This window comes from Guillardia theta (genome assembly GCF_000315625.1).
Source record: "Guillardia theta CCMP2712 unplaced genomic scaffold GUITHscaffold_67, whole genome shotgun sequence".
Lineage (NCBI taxonomy): Eukaryota > Cryptophyceae > Pyrenomonadales > Geminigeraceae > Guillardia > Guillardia theta.
In genome coordinates, this window is record NW_005434607.1 from 326270 (window position 1) to 339466 (window position 13197).

General features: G+C 54.7%; 5 protein-coding genes across 5 annotated transcripts; 3 read left to right on the forward strand and 2 right to left on the reverse strand.

Annotated features, from left to right (window-relative positions):
- On the forward strand, positions 1–3957 carry GUITHDRAFT_113496 (hypothetical protein; the record flags this gene model as incomplete). The annotated part of the gene is made up of 3 exons (XM_005827388.1): positions 1–564; positions 624–737; positions 790–3957. The coding sequence occupies 3 exons, from the start codon at positions 1–3 to the stop codon at positions 3955–3957; spliced, it is 3846 nt and encodes a 1281-aa protein (XP_005827445.1).
- A 1392-nt stretch (positions 3958–5349) lies between these two features.
- GUITHDRAFT_154135 (hypothetical protein) lies at positions 5350–6792 on the forward strand. The gene has a single exon (XM_005827389.1). It carries the CDS (start codon positions 5385–5387, stop codon positions 6669–6671), a length of 1287 nt encoding a protein of 428 aa, XP_005827446.1. The 5' UTR covers positions 5350–5384; the 3' UTR covers positions 6672–6792.
- Positions 6793–7371: 579 nt separating this feature from the next.
- On the reverse strand, positions 7372–9028 carry GUITHDRAFT_142774 (hypothetical protein; the record flags this gene model as incomplete). Its single annotated transcript, XM_005827390.1, has 4 exons — positions 7372–7560; positions 7694–7930; positions 7999–8395; positions 8571–9028. The coding sequence occupies 4 exons, from the start codon at positions 9026–9028 to the stop codon at positions 7372–7374; spliced, it is 1281 nt and encodes a 426-aa protein (XP_005827447.1).
- Positions 9029–9790: 762 nt separating this feature from the next.
- On the forward strand, positions 9791–11825 carry GUITHDRAFT_154136 (hypothetical protein). Its single transcript, XM_005827391.1, has 14 exons — positions 9791–9841; positions 9998–10076; positions 10126–10207; positions 10259–10320; positions 10366–10410; positions 10467–10507; positions 10558–10624; positions 10677–10745; positions 10804–10860; positions 10907–10944; positions 10994–11152; positions 11198–11251; positions 11303–11424; positions 11474–11825. The coding sequence occupies exons 1-14, from the start codon at positions 9796–9798 to the stop codon at positions 11777–11779; spliced, it is 1227 nt and encodes a 408-aa protein (XP_005827448.1). The 5' UTR covers positions 9791–9795; the 3' UTR covers positions 11780–11825.
- GUITHDRAFT_154137 (hypothetical protein) lies at positions 11797–12906 on the reverse strand. The gene is made up of 4 exons (XM_005827392.1): positions 12758–12906; positions 12226–12512; positions 12062–12176; positions 11797–12008 (listed from the first exon to the last, which is right to left on the reverse strand). The coding sequence occupies exons 1-4, from the start codon at positions 12879–12881 to the stop codon at positions 11947–11949; spliced, it is 588 nt and encodes a 195-aa protein (XP_005827449.1). The 5' UTR covers positions 12882–12906; the 3' UTR covers positions 11797–11946.
- Positions 12907–13197: the final 291 nt, after the last annotated feature.

Genomic DNA, 13197 nt, shown 5'->3' on the forward strand with positions numbered 1-13197 from the left:
ATGTCTCCGTTCCCCCCGCCGATTGATTCCGGGAGGACCATGGTGGCGGACGCATCTCTAGACTACAAAGTTCATGAAGAAGGCGCAGAGGAGGAGGAGGAGTTGAACGCTGAAGAGGATCCTATCAAGCAGCTCGACATTCAGCTCAGAGAGCACTTTACGTTGCTGTACATGTTGGAGCCAGGAAACCACCTGAACTCAAAGCTCGGAGTGAGAGAACTCTACAGGAAGGACTTGCTCACATCATTCTTCTACAAGGAGCCGCTGACAGCGCTCTACGCGCACAAGTTCTTCCAGGCGCTGTCGTTCATATATGGTGGATACCTGGTGACCATGGCGTACATGTCCACTTTGAAGTATCACGATTACGAGCATCGGCTGGTGAAGATCGATACTGTGCTGGTCGAAACTGATTACCAGAGAAACCCAACACGGATCGACTTCAGTCTGGCGAGCTGCAGTTGGAATGAGAACCTGAGCTTCGTCTTGGCTGCAGCCCAGGGTTTGTCATACATGCTGTCGTCGGTGTTTGCGTTCTTTGAGTGCATGAAGGCTCCGAGACGGGTGAGTGAAGATGTGCTCCGCTCCCTCTCGCTCTTGTTGACATCTGACTGATCCCATAGATCATTGTCCTCGGAGGGTGGATCGTTGGAATCGGGAACCTTGTTCTTGCCGTCGGGGCCAGGGATGAGATCTCCGAGCTTGACAACTCCCAGACCTTGACGTTGTTCTTTGTGGTGAGTTTGAAGCGTTCTTGTCGATACGATGTGACCTGACTTCATGGCAAAGACAATCTTTGTGTTCCCCTGCCCCATCCTCTTCCTGGAGACGTTCGCCCTGGAGCTGCTCGTGGTTTCTCTCGTCATCAGGATCATTGGGTACGCGACGGTCAGGAGCTACAGGATCGAGCTGCTGGTGGCCTTCGTGCTATTCTTCGCAGCCCTCCTGCACAAGATCTCCAGGAGGATCGCTGCCTCCAAGGAGCTGAGGGTGGACGCTGCCATGTTCGACAGCGCATGGAAGTCGATCACCAGCATGGGGCAAGCTCAGTCAGCCCTCCAGGAGACTGACAGGCTCATCAACGAATTCTTCGTCTCCTTCCCCGGCAAGTCTACGCCTACCAGCAGGCACACGTTCATCATGCCGTCGTCGTCCATGGAGGCACCGACGGTCGACGGAAGCAACAGGAGGCTCAGCCGGATGAGCTCGAGGTCGAGGGTGATGCCGATCGACTCCATGATCTCGATCTCCGTCAGCTCATTAACGGACTCCATTCCTTCTTACCCTGTTCACAACTTGGATCAGCTGTACGCCCGGTCTGTCGTCGTGCTCCCAATGCTCTTGCGTAAGGTGATGACGGTAGGGATAGATTGGAGCGGATACTGCTGCATAGTGAATGCGGACGGGCAAGAGAAGCAGTACCTTTTGTACAAGGACCTGGAGAAGTCCCCAGCTGCCATGAGGAATGTCTACTTCTCCAGCATCAAGAACATCAACCGGTCGGTTGAAAAGATCCTGGCCTTCCTGTACGGCGACGTTTCTCAGCTCACAGACGTGGTGCGGCAGAGCATCTTCTTCAACAGCCTGGAGGACCTGAATGGGGCGCTGAAGCAGCTTATGGAAGACACCGAAATCGAGATCGCGTACATTAGAAACCGACTGAGCAGGCCGTGCAGCGGGTACAGAGACATCACTTTGAACATCTGCTTCACCAACGACCAGGCCATCCAGAACAACTTGCTGGGTCACATCTGCGAAGTCAGGCTTGCTCTGATTGAGCTGCACTCGCTCGTCTCTCCAGCGAGCCATGAAGCTTGCATCATGAGGAAGCTGATCCTGCAGACGCGCAAGATGGACAAGGGGAACGCCAGCAACGTGCTGTTCCTCATCAAACAACGGCGAAAGTTCCTTCAGACTTTTACGTTCGTCATGCAGTCAGGAATGATGGTCAGCGAAGGCGCTGCAGAGGGCGACACGTCCTCTGTCAGCTCTCTCCTTATGGCAGCCAAGGGGATGGTGCCGGGGGGGCTTTTGGACCACCTCGTCCACTCGGTCGAGGCAGGAGTGCACGACGCCAAGACAGGGAGCGTGATTTTCTCCTCCCGGCCTCTCAGCAACGTCATACACAAACGCATGTTTCAGATGGGGCTGGTGGTAGCTGGTGTTGTGATGATAGTCACTTACGTCTTGGACGACTACCTCCCGATCATGGAGCTGGTCAGTCGCAGCCACTTCGCTGTCTCGCATGCCCGCATCAAGGTGTTGAGGACAAGGTCGCCAGTTGCCCCCAACGCCTCCCTTGAGCGCTTCAGCTTCCTAAGAGACTGTGTCAAGCTGACCCCTGAGCTGAAGGCGAGGAACGAGTCGCACTTCTACTTTTCCTTCCCCAGTCCGATCTCTGCCAACGGATGGGAGTTCTATACAGGCTCGCAGGATTCTTCCTACCAGCACGACCCCACCGCTCTCGAGCTGCACGTGACCCAGGACAGTGCCCAGCTCGACCCTACGAGCTTGAGCGAGGCGAGCTGGGCACTGAAGTCAAAGTTTGACTGCGGGTTGAGCCCAAGGACCGAACTCTGTGAGCCGAAGGAGGAGAACGTGACGAGGACTCGGAACCAGCGGTATCACTTCGACCTGAGGATCTCCTGGCAGTGCGTTGCCGAGTTAGTCAATATCTCCTTCCGGATGATCGCGACCTTTGGTACACCCATCCTCGCACAAGCAGGCTTCACTCTCCTGGGCAAGATTGCCGTCGCTTGCGCCTTCCATGCTACAGGAGTCGTCGATCTCATCGTCGCCACCTTCACGCCTCTGCCTCTGCTCGGATTCCTGCAATCTTTCCTCTGGGGACTCTTCGAGTTGGCGTATGGCTCGGTGATGCAGTTCAAGGAGCAGTACACGCTTACGCTGCTTCCTGTGTACTGCCTGGCCGGATCCTTCATGAACACGCTCCTCATCAACCTTAGGGATGGAGAATTCAGCGTCACGATCAGTACCCTGCGGCCCAACCACATCTTCCTCTTCTTCGCCTGGGTTTCCTTCTTCGTCTGGAGGAGGTATCTGCTGTACAAGTCATTCAAGAGGATCGAGCGAGACATCTTTGAGTACGACGAGCTCTGGCGGCAGGTAGCGCAGGACGAGCGCAACCTGGCGGAGCTCAACGACACCATGAACAGGCTCCAAGTCCACTGCTCTGCGATACAGCACCTTTCCCTCCCCTCCGATGGGATGAGGATACCGCGGACGCCCATCGGCCTCGAGAGCACCTTCAGGCCCCAGCTGGCTCTCCAGATCCAGGAGAAGCTCGCTCGCAAAAGCTCGCGACTGGTAACCATGATGGCCTTGACAAAGGAGCTCACTATGACCACCTCCCAACTGAGGGTGAACTCCCTGGAGCAGCTGTACGCGCAGGCTCTCGTCGTACAGCCCGTGTTCTTCGAGAAGGTGAAGGAGCTGGGCTCTAGGTGCAACTGCTTCTTCCTCCTCGACGACTTCCTGCGGGAGAACGAGCGGTACATCGCATGGAAGGAGATCACCGACGTCCCAGACCGCATCACCATGATCAAACGCCCGGCCCTCAAGAACGTCAGCCGAGCCATCCAGAAGGTCGTCCGATCCTACAACGGCGACGTGTCGCGGCTTACGGACATCGTGCGCTACGCGCTCGTCTTCGACGACATCGTCGAGCTCAGGAGGGCCGTCGAGCTCATCATGGAGGATTCCGACATCAGAGTGGTGAGGGTGAAGAACAGGCTGGACCCTAACTACAAGTCGATCAAGTCAGGCGGGTACAGGGACATCTGTATGAACATCAGCATCTCCAACCACTACACCCAGAGGCTCTTCATCGATCATCACCTTTGCGAGCTTCAGCTGGTGCTCAGGAGCTTCATGGACCTGAGGAACGAGAAAGGGCACAAGAACTATCGCGTCTTCCGCGATCAACGTTGTGAATAGTCGCCGCATCTGTATGTACATATTCTTTCCCCTTCTCCCTCCCTCCCTCCCTCCCTCCCTCCCTCCCTCCCTCCCTCCCTCCCCAAGTTGCTTTCTCTTTCTCTCGCTCTCTCCCTTCTTTCTCTTCCTCTCCTTCATTTCTTCTTTGGGTTTATTCATTGGTTTGTTATTAAATTGCTACAACTTTTAAATCACCGTGATCGACATCGGCAACATCAACCCCCTTCTTGGCACCATTCGCCATGAATCTCCTCCCCCTCAACTTGCGGTCGTCCTGCAACCCCCTGCAAGGGAAGAGAAGGACTGGAATCAAACTACTGTGCACTTAGCATCGACTGGATCCTGATTCTTACAAGATGATGACAAAACTCTCAACAACCAAGCATCAGCGACGAGGGCTTGTAGTTCAATCGCAATCGTTGCAGACATCTTTCCTTGTCGTCTCGATTGCAGCAGCTTTTCCGCTTTTCAGACCACGCCCTTTGAGCTGCCCCTGCCCTTTTCGTGTTATCGCCCTCACCAATCGTAAGACAAAAAGTTCCCGTGCCTGTATTCAAAGATGCAAGACCGGTATGGCGTAGAACAGTGATGGGAACGTAGATCGGCGGCTCTAGTCTTGTCCATGTTCTCGATCTCCCCCCTCCCCCTCCTGCCTCTTCCTGCCTGCTCCCTGCCCCTCCTGTCCGCCTGCTGCCGAATCGAGTCTACTACTGTCGTTCCGACTTTGTAACTTAGTACAATATTTGTATCTGGTATTTAAATTTATTACTAAGGAATTAAAAGGCACTTCCTCTGTGTACCTAGTAAAATATTTTAAATTAATATGGTTTTCTTTCTGTGGGGTGGTAGACTAACTCACTATAAATATATTTTTGTAAATAATAACTAATTTTACAGTTGAACAAGGATTTAGATTTGTACCAGATAGTGAAAGTGGTGTAAAGGACCACCACACCGAGGTACAGCCGTGCGCTGATGGGGGGTAGGGTCCTGCTATTGATGAGGGGTACAAGTAGCTAACACATAAATGCAAAGACAGAATGGTGGGGTCAACATGTGATATATTAGGGGGGTAGGGGTAGTATCGAAATCTGAGGGGCGGGGTAAGGTTTGTGCATCTTTTTGATGGAATGAAGGGAAACCAGAGGGAAGCGACGGAGGGGATCGTGTAGGAGGAAGAGGAAGATGATGAGCAGGAGCAGGAGCAGGAGCAGGAGCAGGAGCAGGAGCGGGAGCAGGAGGAAGATACGGATGTGAAGGAAGGCAGTTTGTCGCAAGCAGTCAAACCAACCATATTTGTCTTGCGATAGCTGATAGAAGAGTAGAAAGCGTGAACCCGCACAAACAGTAATACCTATGACATCTCCTCGGGTTTTGATCGTTTCTTTGCTCAGGCACTAAATTGAAGTCCATCCACATATCTCGTCATGTTGAGAAAATGTCTCTTGTCAGCGGGACATAGTCTGAAGGCAAGTTTTCCTTACAGCAGAATCCTTGGCAGCAGGGGAGCAAAGGGACTCCCTTCCTCCCGAGCGTACGGCTCGCTGCCGATAGGAGGCTATGAGAGTGAGTCTGTAAGGCCGAAGCTCTTCATCCCCGGACCCGTCGAGTTCTCTCCTGAAGTCCTGCAGGCAGCTGGGTCGGGGGCGAGGGCGCATACAGACACGACCCTCATCGAGGACTTTGGGAGGTCAATCGAACTGGTCAGGAAAGTCTTCCTCTCCTCCTCCGCTCAGCCCTTCATCCTCTCTGGTTCCGGTGTGCTCGGATGGGATGTGGTCGCCTGCAACCTCCTGCGGAGGGGCGACAGGGTTCTACAGGTGAACTCAGGGTTCTTCAGCACGAGGTTCGAGGACGCGTACAAGCAGTACGGGATGGAAGTGACGTCGGTCGCTCCCAAGGTTGTTGGTGCGAGGCCGCTGCATGAGGAGGTGGAGAAGGAGCTGAAAGGAGCGAAGCAGTCTTCCCGCCCCTACAAGATCATCTCCATTACAGGGGTCGATACGTCCACGGGCGTGCTTGCCGATCTCAAGGCCCTCTGCGAACTGACCAGGAGCGTCTCCCCCGACACGCTCATCGTGGTGGATGCCGTCTGCTCCGCTGCTGGGGAGGAGCTGCGCATGGACGAGTGGGGCATCGACTTCGTCCTGACGGGCTCGCAGAAGGCCATTGGGGTACCTCCCGGCCTGTGCGTCATGATCTGCTCCCAGCAAGCTCTCGAGCGCATCCCCGACAAGGCAGCGATCCCCAACTACTTTGCGAACCTCCGCAGCTGGATGCCCATCATGGAGAGCTACGAGAAGAGGAAGCCTTCCTACTTTGCTACCCCGGCCGTGAACCTCGTCGGGGCCCTGAGGGTCGGGCTGGAGCAGCTCCTGGAGACTCCCGGAGGGATGGACGGGTACTTTGACGCGCACAGGCGGACCAAGGACCGGGTCCATAAAAAGCTTTCTTCAGCTGGGCTGCAGCTGCTCACGGAGAGCTCTCAGGTGTCTTCGAACCTACTCTCCTGCATCCGCTACCCCCAGGGGAAGGCGGCGGGCGACATTCTTCCCCCCATGAAGGAGCGAGGATGGATCATTGCCGCAGGGCTGCACCCGGCCTGTGCCGGGGAGTACTTCCGAGTCGGGCACATGGGATACTCAGTGACGAAGAGGCCGGAGTGGATTGACAAACTCACCGACGACCTGGTGGAGATAGCATGCTCCAAGTGAGGAGGAGGGAAGGAAGGGATGGGGGAAGGAGGAGGAGACGAGGAGGTGTGGCGGGGCTTGTAAGATTATTTTGTGTGCTCGAAAAGATTTTTACCTTGAAACGATTAAAACTTTCGGCTTGAAAACTCTGCAGCAGATTGGTGGAGGAGGAAGAGGAGAGAGGAAGTTGACTAACGAGGCAGGGGGCGGGGGAGGAGGGAGACAGGAGGAGGAGGAAGAGGAGACAAGAGGAGGAGGGAGACAGGAGGAGGAAGAGGAGGGACCAGATCAAGTGCTGCAAGGAAGTCCAACGAGGACAAGGTTTCTCGCTGAGATGTCATCAGCAAATGACAGAATCCCGAGCTCCCACTGCCAAGTGAGTCAGAGAGGATGGCAAAAAAGAAGTCAAGCCGTTCGGACCTTGTCCTTGTCAAACTTCCCCAGCCGAGCTGAGCCGAGAGCTGGGAGAGGTGGAGTAGGGAGTCAGCAGGGCAGGAGGAGCAGGAGAAGGAAGCACCTATCATGGCCTCCTTCTGACACCTCACTGACTCCTCGTGCGGGTCTGTCAACTCCCCAAGCTTTGCGAGCTTCCTCCACCTGCACTTCCATTGAATCCTCCTCTCCCTCCCCCGTCCCCCATCTCCAATCCAACTGTCCTCCTCCTCCTCCTCCTCCTCATCATCATCATCATCATTATCATCATCATCATCATCATCCCTTCTCACCTCTCCTCCCACTCGTCGCAGCTCGTATCCCCTTTGCTCCCAGCTGCCTCCTCCCCGGGTCTACTTTCTCCTCTCTCCTCCTCTCGTAGCATGTTGCTCTCTTGTTCCGACTGCCCTGCATTGTGAGCCAGCTCTCGGAGGTGAAAGTGCTTCAGGAAGCAACACGGGCAGCACAGGAACGGAGCCTGAGAAGACGTGAGGAGGCGAAGAGGAGGATGACACGGGCGAGCTGAGCACGAGGAGGAGCAGGAAGAGAGACAACAAGAGACGTGGGAGGGAGGAACGAGGAAGGAGGGGCAAAGAGGTATCAAAATGTACCTTTTCCCTCCTTGCCAACGAGAGGATGGCGTCCGTCAGGCCTCCACAGGCATGGAGTCCTACAAGTACCAGGCGCTCCTTCTCCCCTCCCCCCTCTACGATCCCACGTCTCGCCAGCAGCTCCGTCACGTTCTCCTCGCGGAAGCGGATCCTCTCCGCGATCTCCCTCCCCTCCGCATCCTTGACTTCCGTTGCCACCGTCCTCGCTGCTTCCAGGGATGGCAAGTTGACCTCCAGCTGCAAAGGAGTAGCAGCAAGTGAGTCAGCACGTGTCTCCCCCGCAAACTTCGCACCATCATACTCACCATCTCCACCTTCAACTTGGACATGTACTTGGCAATGTTCACTGTCAGATCCCCGCGCCCTCCTCCAACGTCCACGACTGTCCAGCCGTTCCCGTCCTCCCAGGCGATGTTCCCGTCTTGGTGTGCCGGCACCTCCCCGGCGAACCAAGAGCTCTTTGCTCTGCCACCGAACAGCTCGTTCAACCTCTGCAGCATCCAACGCACCTGTGGTGCCTTCTTGCCATGCGCATACGCGTCTCGCCGCTTCTGCTCGCTCTCCTCGCTCTGGGAAGGGATGGTGATCACGACGTCGAAGTCCCCGGTAGTCTCAATTCGCTTCATATGAAATTTCGCTTGAGTCTTACTCGCCTGCTCCAGCGCATCCAGGAGCTCCTTGTCAATCTTGCACGGGCGAAGCCTGCAAGCAAGTCACGCTGATATCGCTACCACGACCTCCTCCTCCTGCTCCTGCTCCTGCTCCTGCTGCTCCTGCTCCTGCTGCTCCTGCTCCTGCTCCTGCTCCTGCTCCTCCTCCTGCTCCTCCTGCTCCTCCTGCTCCTCCTGCTCCTCCTGCTCCTCCTGTCCCTCCTCACCTGCTCGCCTGCGCATTCCTTCCTTGGAGCAGCCTAGAGATTCTCGCTGCCTGCTGTCGCAGCGTCTTGTCTGACAGCTTCGAGAGCTGTGCGACCGCGTCCTCGGACATCTCTAGGCTCTCGGCAACCCTCTTGACCCCAACGCTCTCGTTCCTCATCAGCTCGATCATGCTTTGAATGTACACGGGATGCGGCTTAGCGCTGAGCATGCAGGCATCGAAGCAGTACACCAGCGCATCGCCGTGCCTGAGCGACTTGCCGCAGAGCCCTTGGAACCAAGCTTCCGCCTCCGGTCGCAACAGCGTCGCCTCTACCTCGAAGGGAACGCTTCCTCGCCAGCGAGAGACGTCCAGCATGACTTGCAGCTGCGGCGTATCCTCCTCCATCTTCGAAGCTCCCTCGGGCTGCATGCATCGTCGGAGAGGTTTGAGCTCGAGGAAGATGAGATGCTTTGACATCTCTCGACGAGCTACGATCCTCCCGTCGAACTTGACCGTCTCTTCACTCACTTCCCCGTTCTTCAACGGTTCACTTGCATGCGAGACTCGTTCACATATGGCCTTCCAGCTCGCGTTTGCCTGCTCCTGCTCTTCTTCACTCCATTGCTTCTTGGGAGGCAGGAGGTTCAGGTACGCCTCCGGGTCCTCCTGCCCTTATATGTAACCACACAATCCCGTCTTCACATCCTCTAGCACCTTAGCCTGCCTCTTCTTCGGAAGCGTTCTCATCGGTTTGACTGCATGGCAACTGAGATGCGGGAAGGGCACGAAAACATGCTTTACCCTCCATCAGAGACGTTTCAACCACCAGCACAAGCAGGGCCAGAGCGAACTTGCAAGTCCACTTAATCTTCTGAGATGTACAAAAAGAGATCCTAGATCCTGTTGATCGAATCCTTCAGATATCTGTAAGATGCCTGCATGTCAGAAGATATCTGTTCCTCTTCAATTTCGCTACCACCTACTTGCTCCTTTTAACCCCTGTTTCTGCACTGTATCCCCTCCCTGCTCCTTTTCCTCTCCTTCCATCTCCCTTCCTCTCCTCCTCTTGCACACTACGGAATCAATCCAGTACCCTCTTGCTCTCCATCCTCAACTTCGGCTCCTCCTCCTCCTCCTCCTCCTCCTCCTCCTCCTAGCCTCCACCTCTTGATCTTCACGTGCATATTTCAGTCACTCCAATCCGAGTCTGCCTCAGAGTCTTTTCGGAATTACGTCAGCGCCAAATGCTCAGCTCCCGGTCCTCGATTGCCATGCTGTTGGCGATGGCGGGTGATGATGCTGGCGGAAGCTGTTGGGTCACGTGTCCTCCTCCTTCCTCTCTCTGATCTCCCTCTGTCCTCTCCCTCCTCCTCTGCTTCCTCGTGTTCCACCTCACCCGGCCTGCACACAAGTATAGCAGAACTGCACTGATCATGTTTCGAGCAGGGGCTTCGTTGGCAGATATGTGCGGGAGACCCAGCTTAGAGAGCTGGGAAGGAACATGTTTGAAGTCGGGAGTAGGAGGGTGAGAGGACATTTACCTAAATGATGCGATTCTCTGACACTTTCGGCAGGTGGGGGACCCCCGAAGGCGATGGCTTCTACATCATGGAGGACGGGACAAGGTTGGAAGGCTCGTATCAGAACGGCAAGCCTGTGCGAGCACGCGACTGACTTTCCTAGCGATGCTCTGAAGATGGTGGAAAGGTGGGTTTCGGCATCTTCACTTGGGCCAACGGACAGCGTTTTATTGGATACTGGGAGAACGGGTAACCAGTGCGATGAGGCTGAAAGGAGCTGAGAAATTCTTGCAGCAAGCCACATGGGAATGGAACATTCACATGGAAGAACGGGAAGAGGTGATGGGAGGGACGTGGAGGAAGTAAACAGTTGGCGATCAGCTGACACAGCGCAGGTTCGAGGGTTCGGTGATCGACGGAGTCCCTCAAGGGAAAGGTAAAGACCCGCTCAACCCTGACGTGAGCATTTAATGTGGAGGATGGAAGGACGACTCGTCTGGCCGGGGGGTGAAGAGTACAAGGGGACGTTCGTGAATGGGAAGGAGGACGGCAGGTAGCCGAAAGGACGGGAACATGAACAGCAGGTTGACTCTGAATATGGACAGGGGGCTCTTTGTATCCTCGGAAGGATCTTACTTCTGTGGGGAGTTTAGACAGGGGAACGGATATGGAAGGTGGCGATCAATGCTGCTTCCATGTCTTTGTTTGCGCAAGCTGAGTTCGACCCCTCAGTGTCTTGGTCAAGTTCGAGGACGGGTCGGTCTACGCTGGTGACTGGAGCAACAGCAGGTGGGACAGTGTGGTTCACATCCTTTCTTGTCTGATGCTCCGACAGCCTCACAGGCCGAGGCGTCTCTTACTTTCGGGGGAACCGTACTCAGAGACATGTCAGAAGGGAGTATGCTGATCAGACTTCGCGCAGGTTACGAAGGAGAGTTCCTGGAGGCGCTGCCAGGAGGTCGGGGAGTGATGTTCACGGAGAAGTCCGTCAAGTACTATGGAGATTGGAGCCAAGGAGCTCGCAACGGCTCGGGCGTCTACGTGTGGCCTGATGGCTCGGAGTATCGTGGATCCTTCAGAGGTGCACCTGCAGCTGACGCCTCGTCCCCCTCATGTTTATGTCCAGCTGGAGTTCAGCATGGTTGCGGAGTACAAGTGCTGCCCGGCATTCTGTGGGGAGGTAGACTTTGTGTTCGCTTCCATGCAGGAGGCTTGACACCTTGAATGGCAGAGGAGCTAGTGAAGGGCTTGTGGGTCAACGGGTCTCAGCAGCAGGAGGGACTGAGCTCCTGTGTGCAGCCGGGTGAGACTGACATCCTTGCCTTGCAAAGCGCCGAAGCTGCCAAGGAGTCGGTGAGTTCACTACACGAGCAGAGGAGAGAGTTGACGGCAGTGGTCTTAGGCTCAGGAAGCCCGGAGGAGGCTGGAGGAAGCGTTTGAAATCGCAAGGACTATCCCGGAGTGTGCCATAATGAACCTGTCGGGCTCGGTTGAGAACACCTTTCCTGCGGTTTCAACCTTTGTCTTCACGGAGAGACACCTGATAGCTGCTGCTCTCTTTGTTACTTGCCTCACTTCTATCGCTTGTTTGTACCTGATTGTTGCACCGACGTCTCCACACGGTCAGCATGACAAACAACCCGAGAAAACGAAAAGTAAGGGCGAGGTCAAAGACAACAAAGGCAGCAAGAAAGAAAAGAATAATTGATCTCTGTGTATATATGTACAAATAGTATATGAATTGAATCATTTTGAGAAAGCAAATTTCCCTGCCATCTCGTTATTTTCAAACGTTTCAGCCCGCGAAACAATATCCTTTATCCGCGTTAAAGTATCCCTCCGGACGAGTTCTTCATTTCACTAAAGTAATGCACATCACGTAGCCAAAGCGATTTCAGAGATGTTTATGTTCCGTTCATTCATCATCCATTTGGAATCTGCTCAACACTTCATCAGAACTGTTTTGTCGATGCAAACATGGTTCTCACACCATCTCTGAGAGGTAACGAATAGATTGCTTCCACCCCCCTGCACAATCCTTTCCAAGACATCGACTCGTGCATGAGCTCCTTGACCGTCACTGCATCTCCCGTTTGAATGAGAGACTGAATGAGTAAGGTCAACGCAACATGGTGTATCGATTGAAACAGCTACCTTTTCTTTGCTCAGAAAGTGAAACCATGCGTTCTGATGGTTCAGACTGCCTTGCCATCCCCAACTTCTTGTGTTGATCACCTCAATGGTAGCTCCAACAGCGATCTCAAACAAGTGTTTGACTTCGGTTGTCCGATCGGTTGTGTGCTCCCCTGCTGTTCCATGTATCATCTGAGTAGCGTTGACCTTGTCCGCGCTGCTTGACATTCTGAGCACTTTGAATCGTCGCAGATGGTATCTTTCCTGCTCGGAGAGCAGATCGGTCGGTTCAAACCCATATGGCGCTCCTGCACAATGAATTCCTCATAACATGAAAAAAAATCAAACAGGACAGAAGTTTCAATTCCACAGTTATGCAGAGCACTCAGGCAAGGATATGAAGAAGAGGAATATGGATGTCAGTACAAGCAGGCAAGAGCAGAAGGAGGCTGCAACTGCTAAACACGAGGGGAGCGCTTCTACAGGTTCAGATTCAAATTTTGCGCTTTCCTCTCGTCAAGATACATCTGTAGAGGCTGGAGATGGAGCTCACCGGGGTACCGCCTCCTCATCCGTCGTTCGATGTAGAAGAGCGCCAGGCATGTCATCATCATCAGCGCGATCACCGCTACCATGCCCCCCACGTAGCCGCAGTCAAGCTCCAGCATACAACCCATCTTGCCGTTCCTGAGCAGAGACCACCCCTGGTTCTCCCCCACCACCTCCACTTCTGACCAACCGAACTACCTGTAATGGCCCGGCCGGGCCCGAAGGCTCAAGATCGGACAGCACTGAGACCGTTTCAGTGCGCCCGGGGCCCCCAGGGAGACACACTCAGTGGTGACTCTGTCAGTCTAACTAAAGCGGCCTGAGCCTCTCGGAGAACAGCCCGACCCCGCGCGGCTTCAGTTCAACGGTTGTGGACGTGGTACTACAGTTACGGTTGAAGAATGGGAGAGGGTTGAAACATCAGTCATACTTTAATGAAGACTC

Coding starts and splice junctions, on each gene's coding strand:
- GUITHDRAFT_154135 (XM_005827389.1), top strand. CDS start 5,385: ATGTTGAGAAAATGTCTCTTGTCAGCGGGACATAGTCTGAAGGCAAGT.
- GUITHDRAFT_154137 (XM_005827392.1), bottom strand. CDS start 12,881: ATGGGTTGTATGCTGGAGCTTGACTGCGGCTACGTGGGGGGCATGGTA. Junction 12,513..12,757: donor GATGAGGAGGCGGTACCCCG/GTGAGCTCCATC, acceptor TTCATTGTGCAG/GAGCGCCATATGGGTTTGAA. Junction 12,009..12,061: donor TTCGTTACCTCTCAGAGATG/GTGTGAGAACCA, acceptor AGTGTTGAGCAG/ATTCCAAATGGATGATGAAT.
- GUITHDRAFT_154136 (XM_005827391.1), top strand. CDS start 9,796: ATGCTCAGCTCCCGGTCCTCGATTGCCATGCTGTTGGCGATGGCGG. Junction 10,411..10,466: donor ACATGGAAGAACGGGAAGAG/GTGATGGGAGGG, acceptor GACACAGCGCAG/GTTCGAGGGTTCGGTGATCG. Junction 10,746..10,803: donor CAGGGGAACGGATATGGAAG/GTGGCGATCAAT, acceptor TCGACCCCTCAG/TGTCTTGGTCAAGTTCGAGG.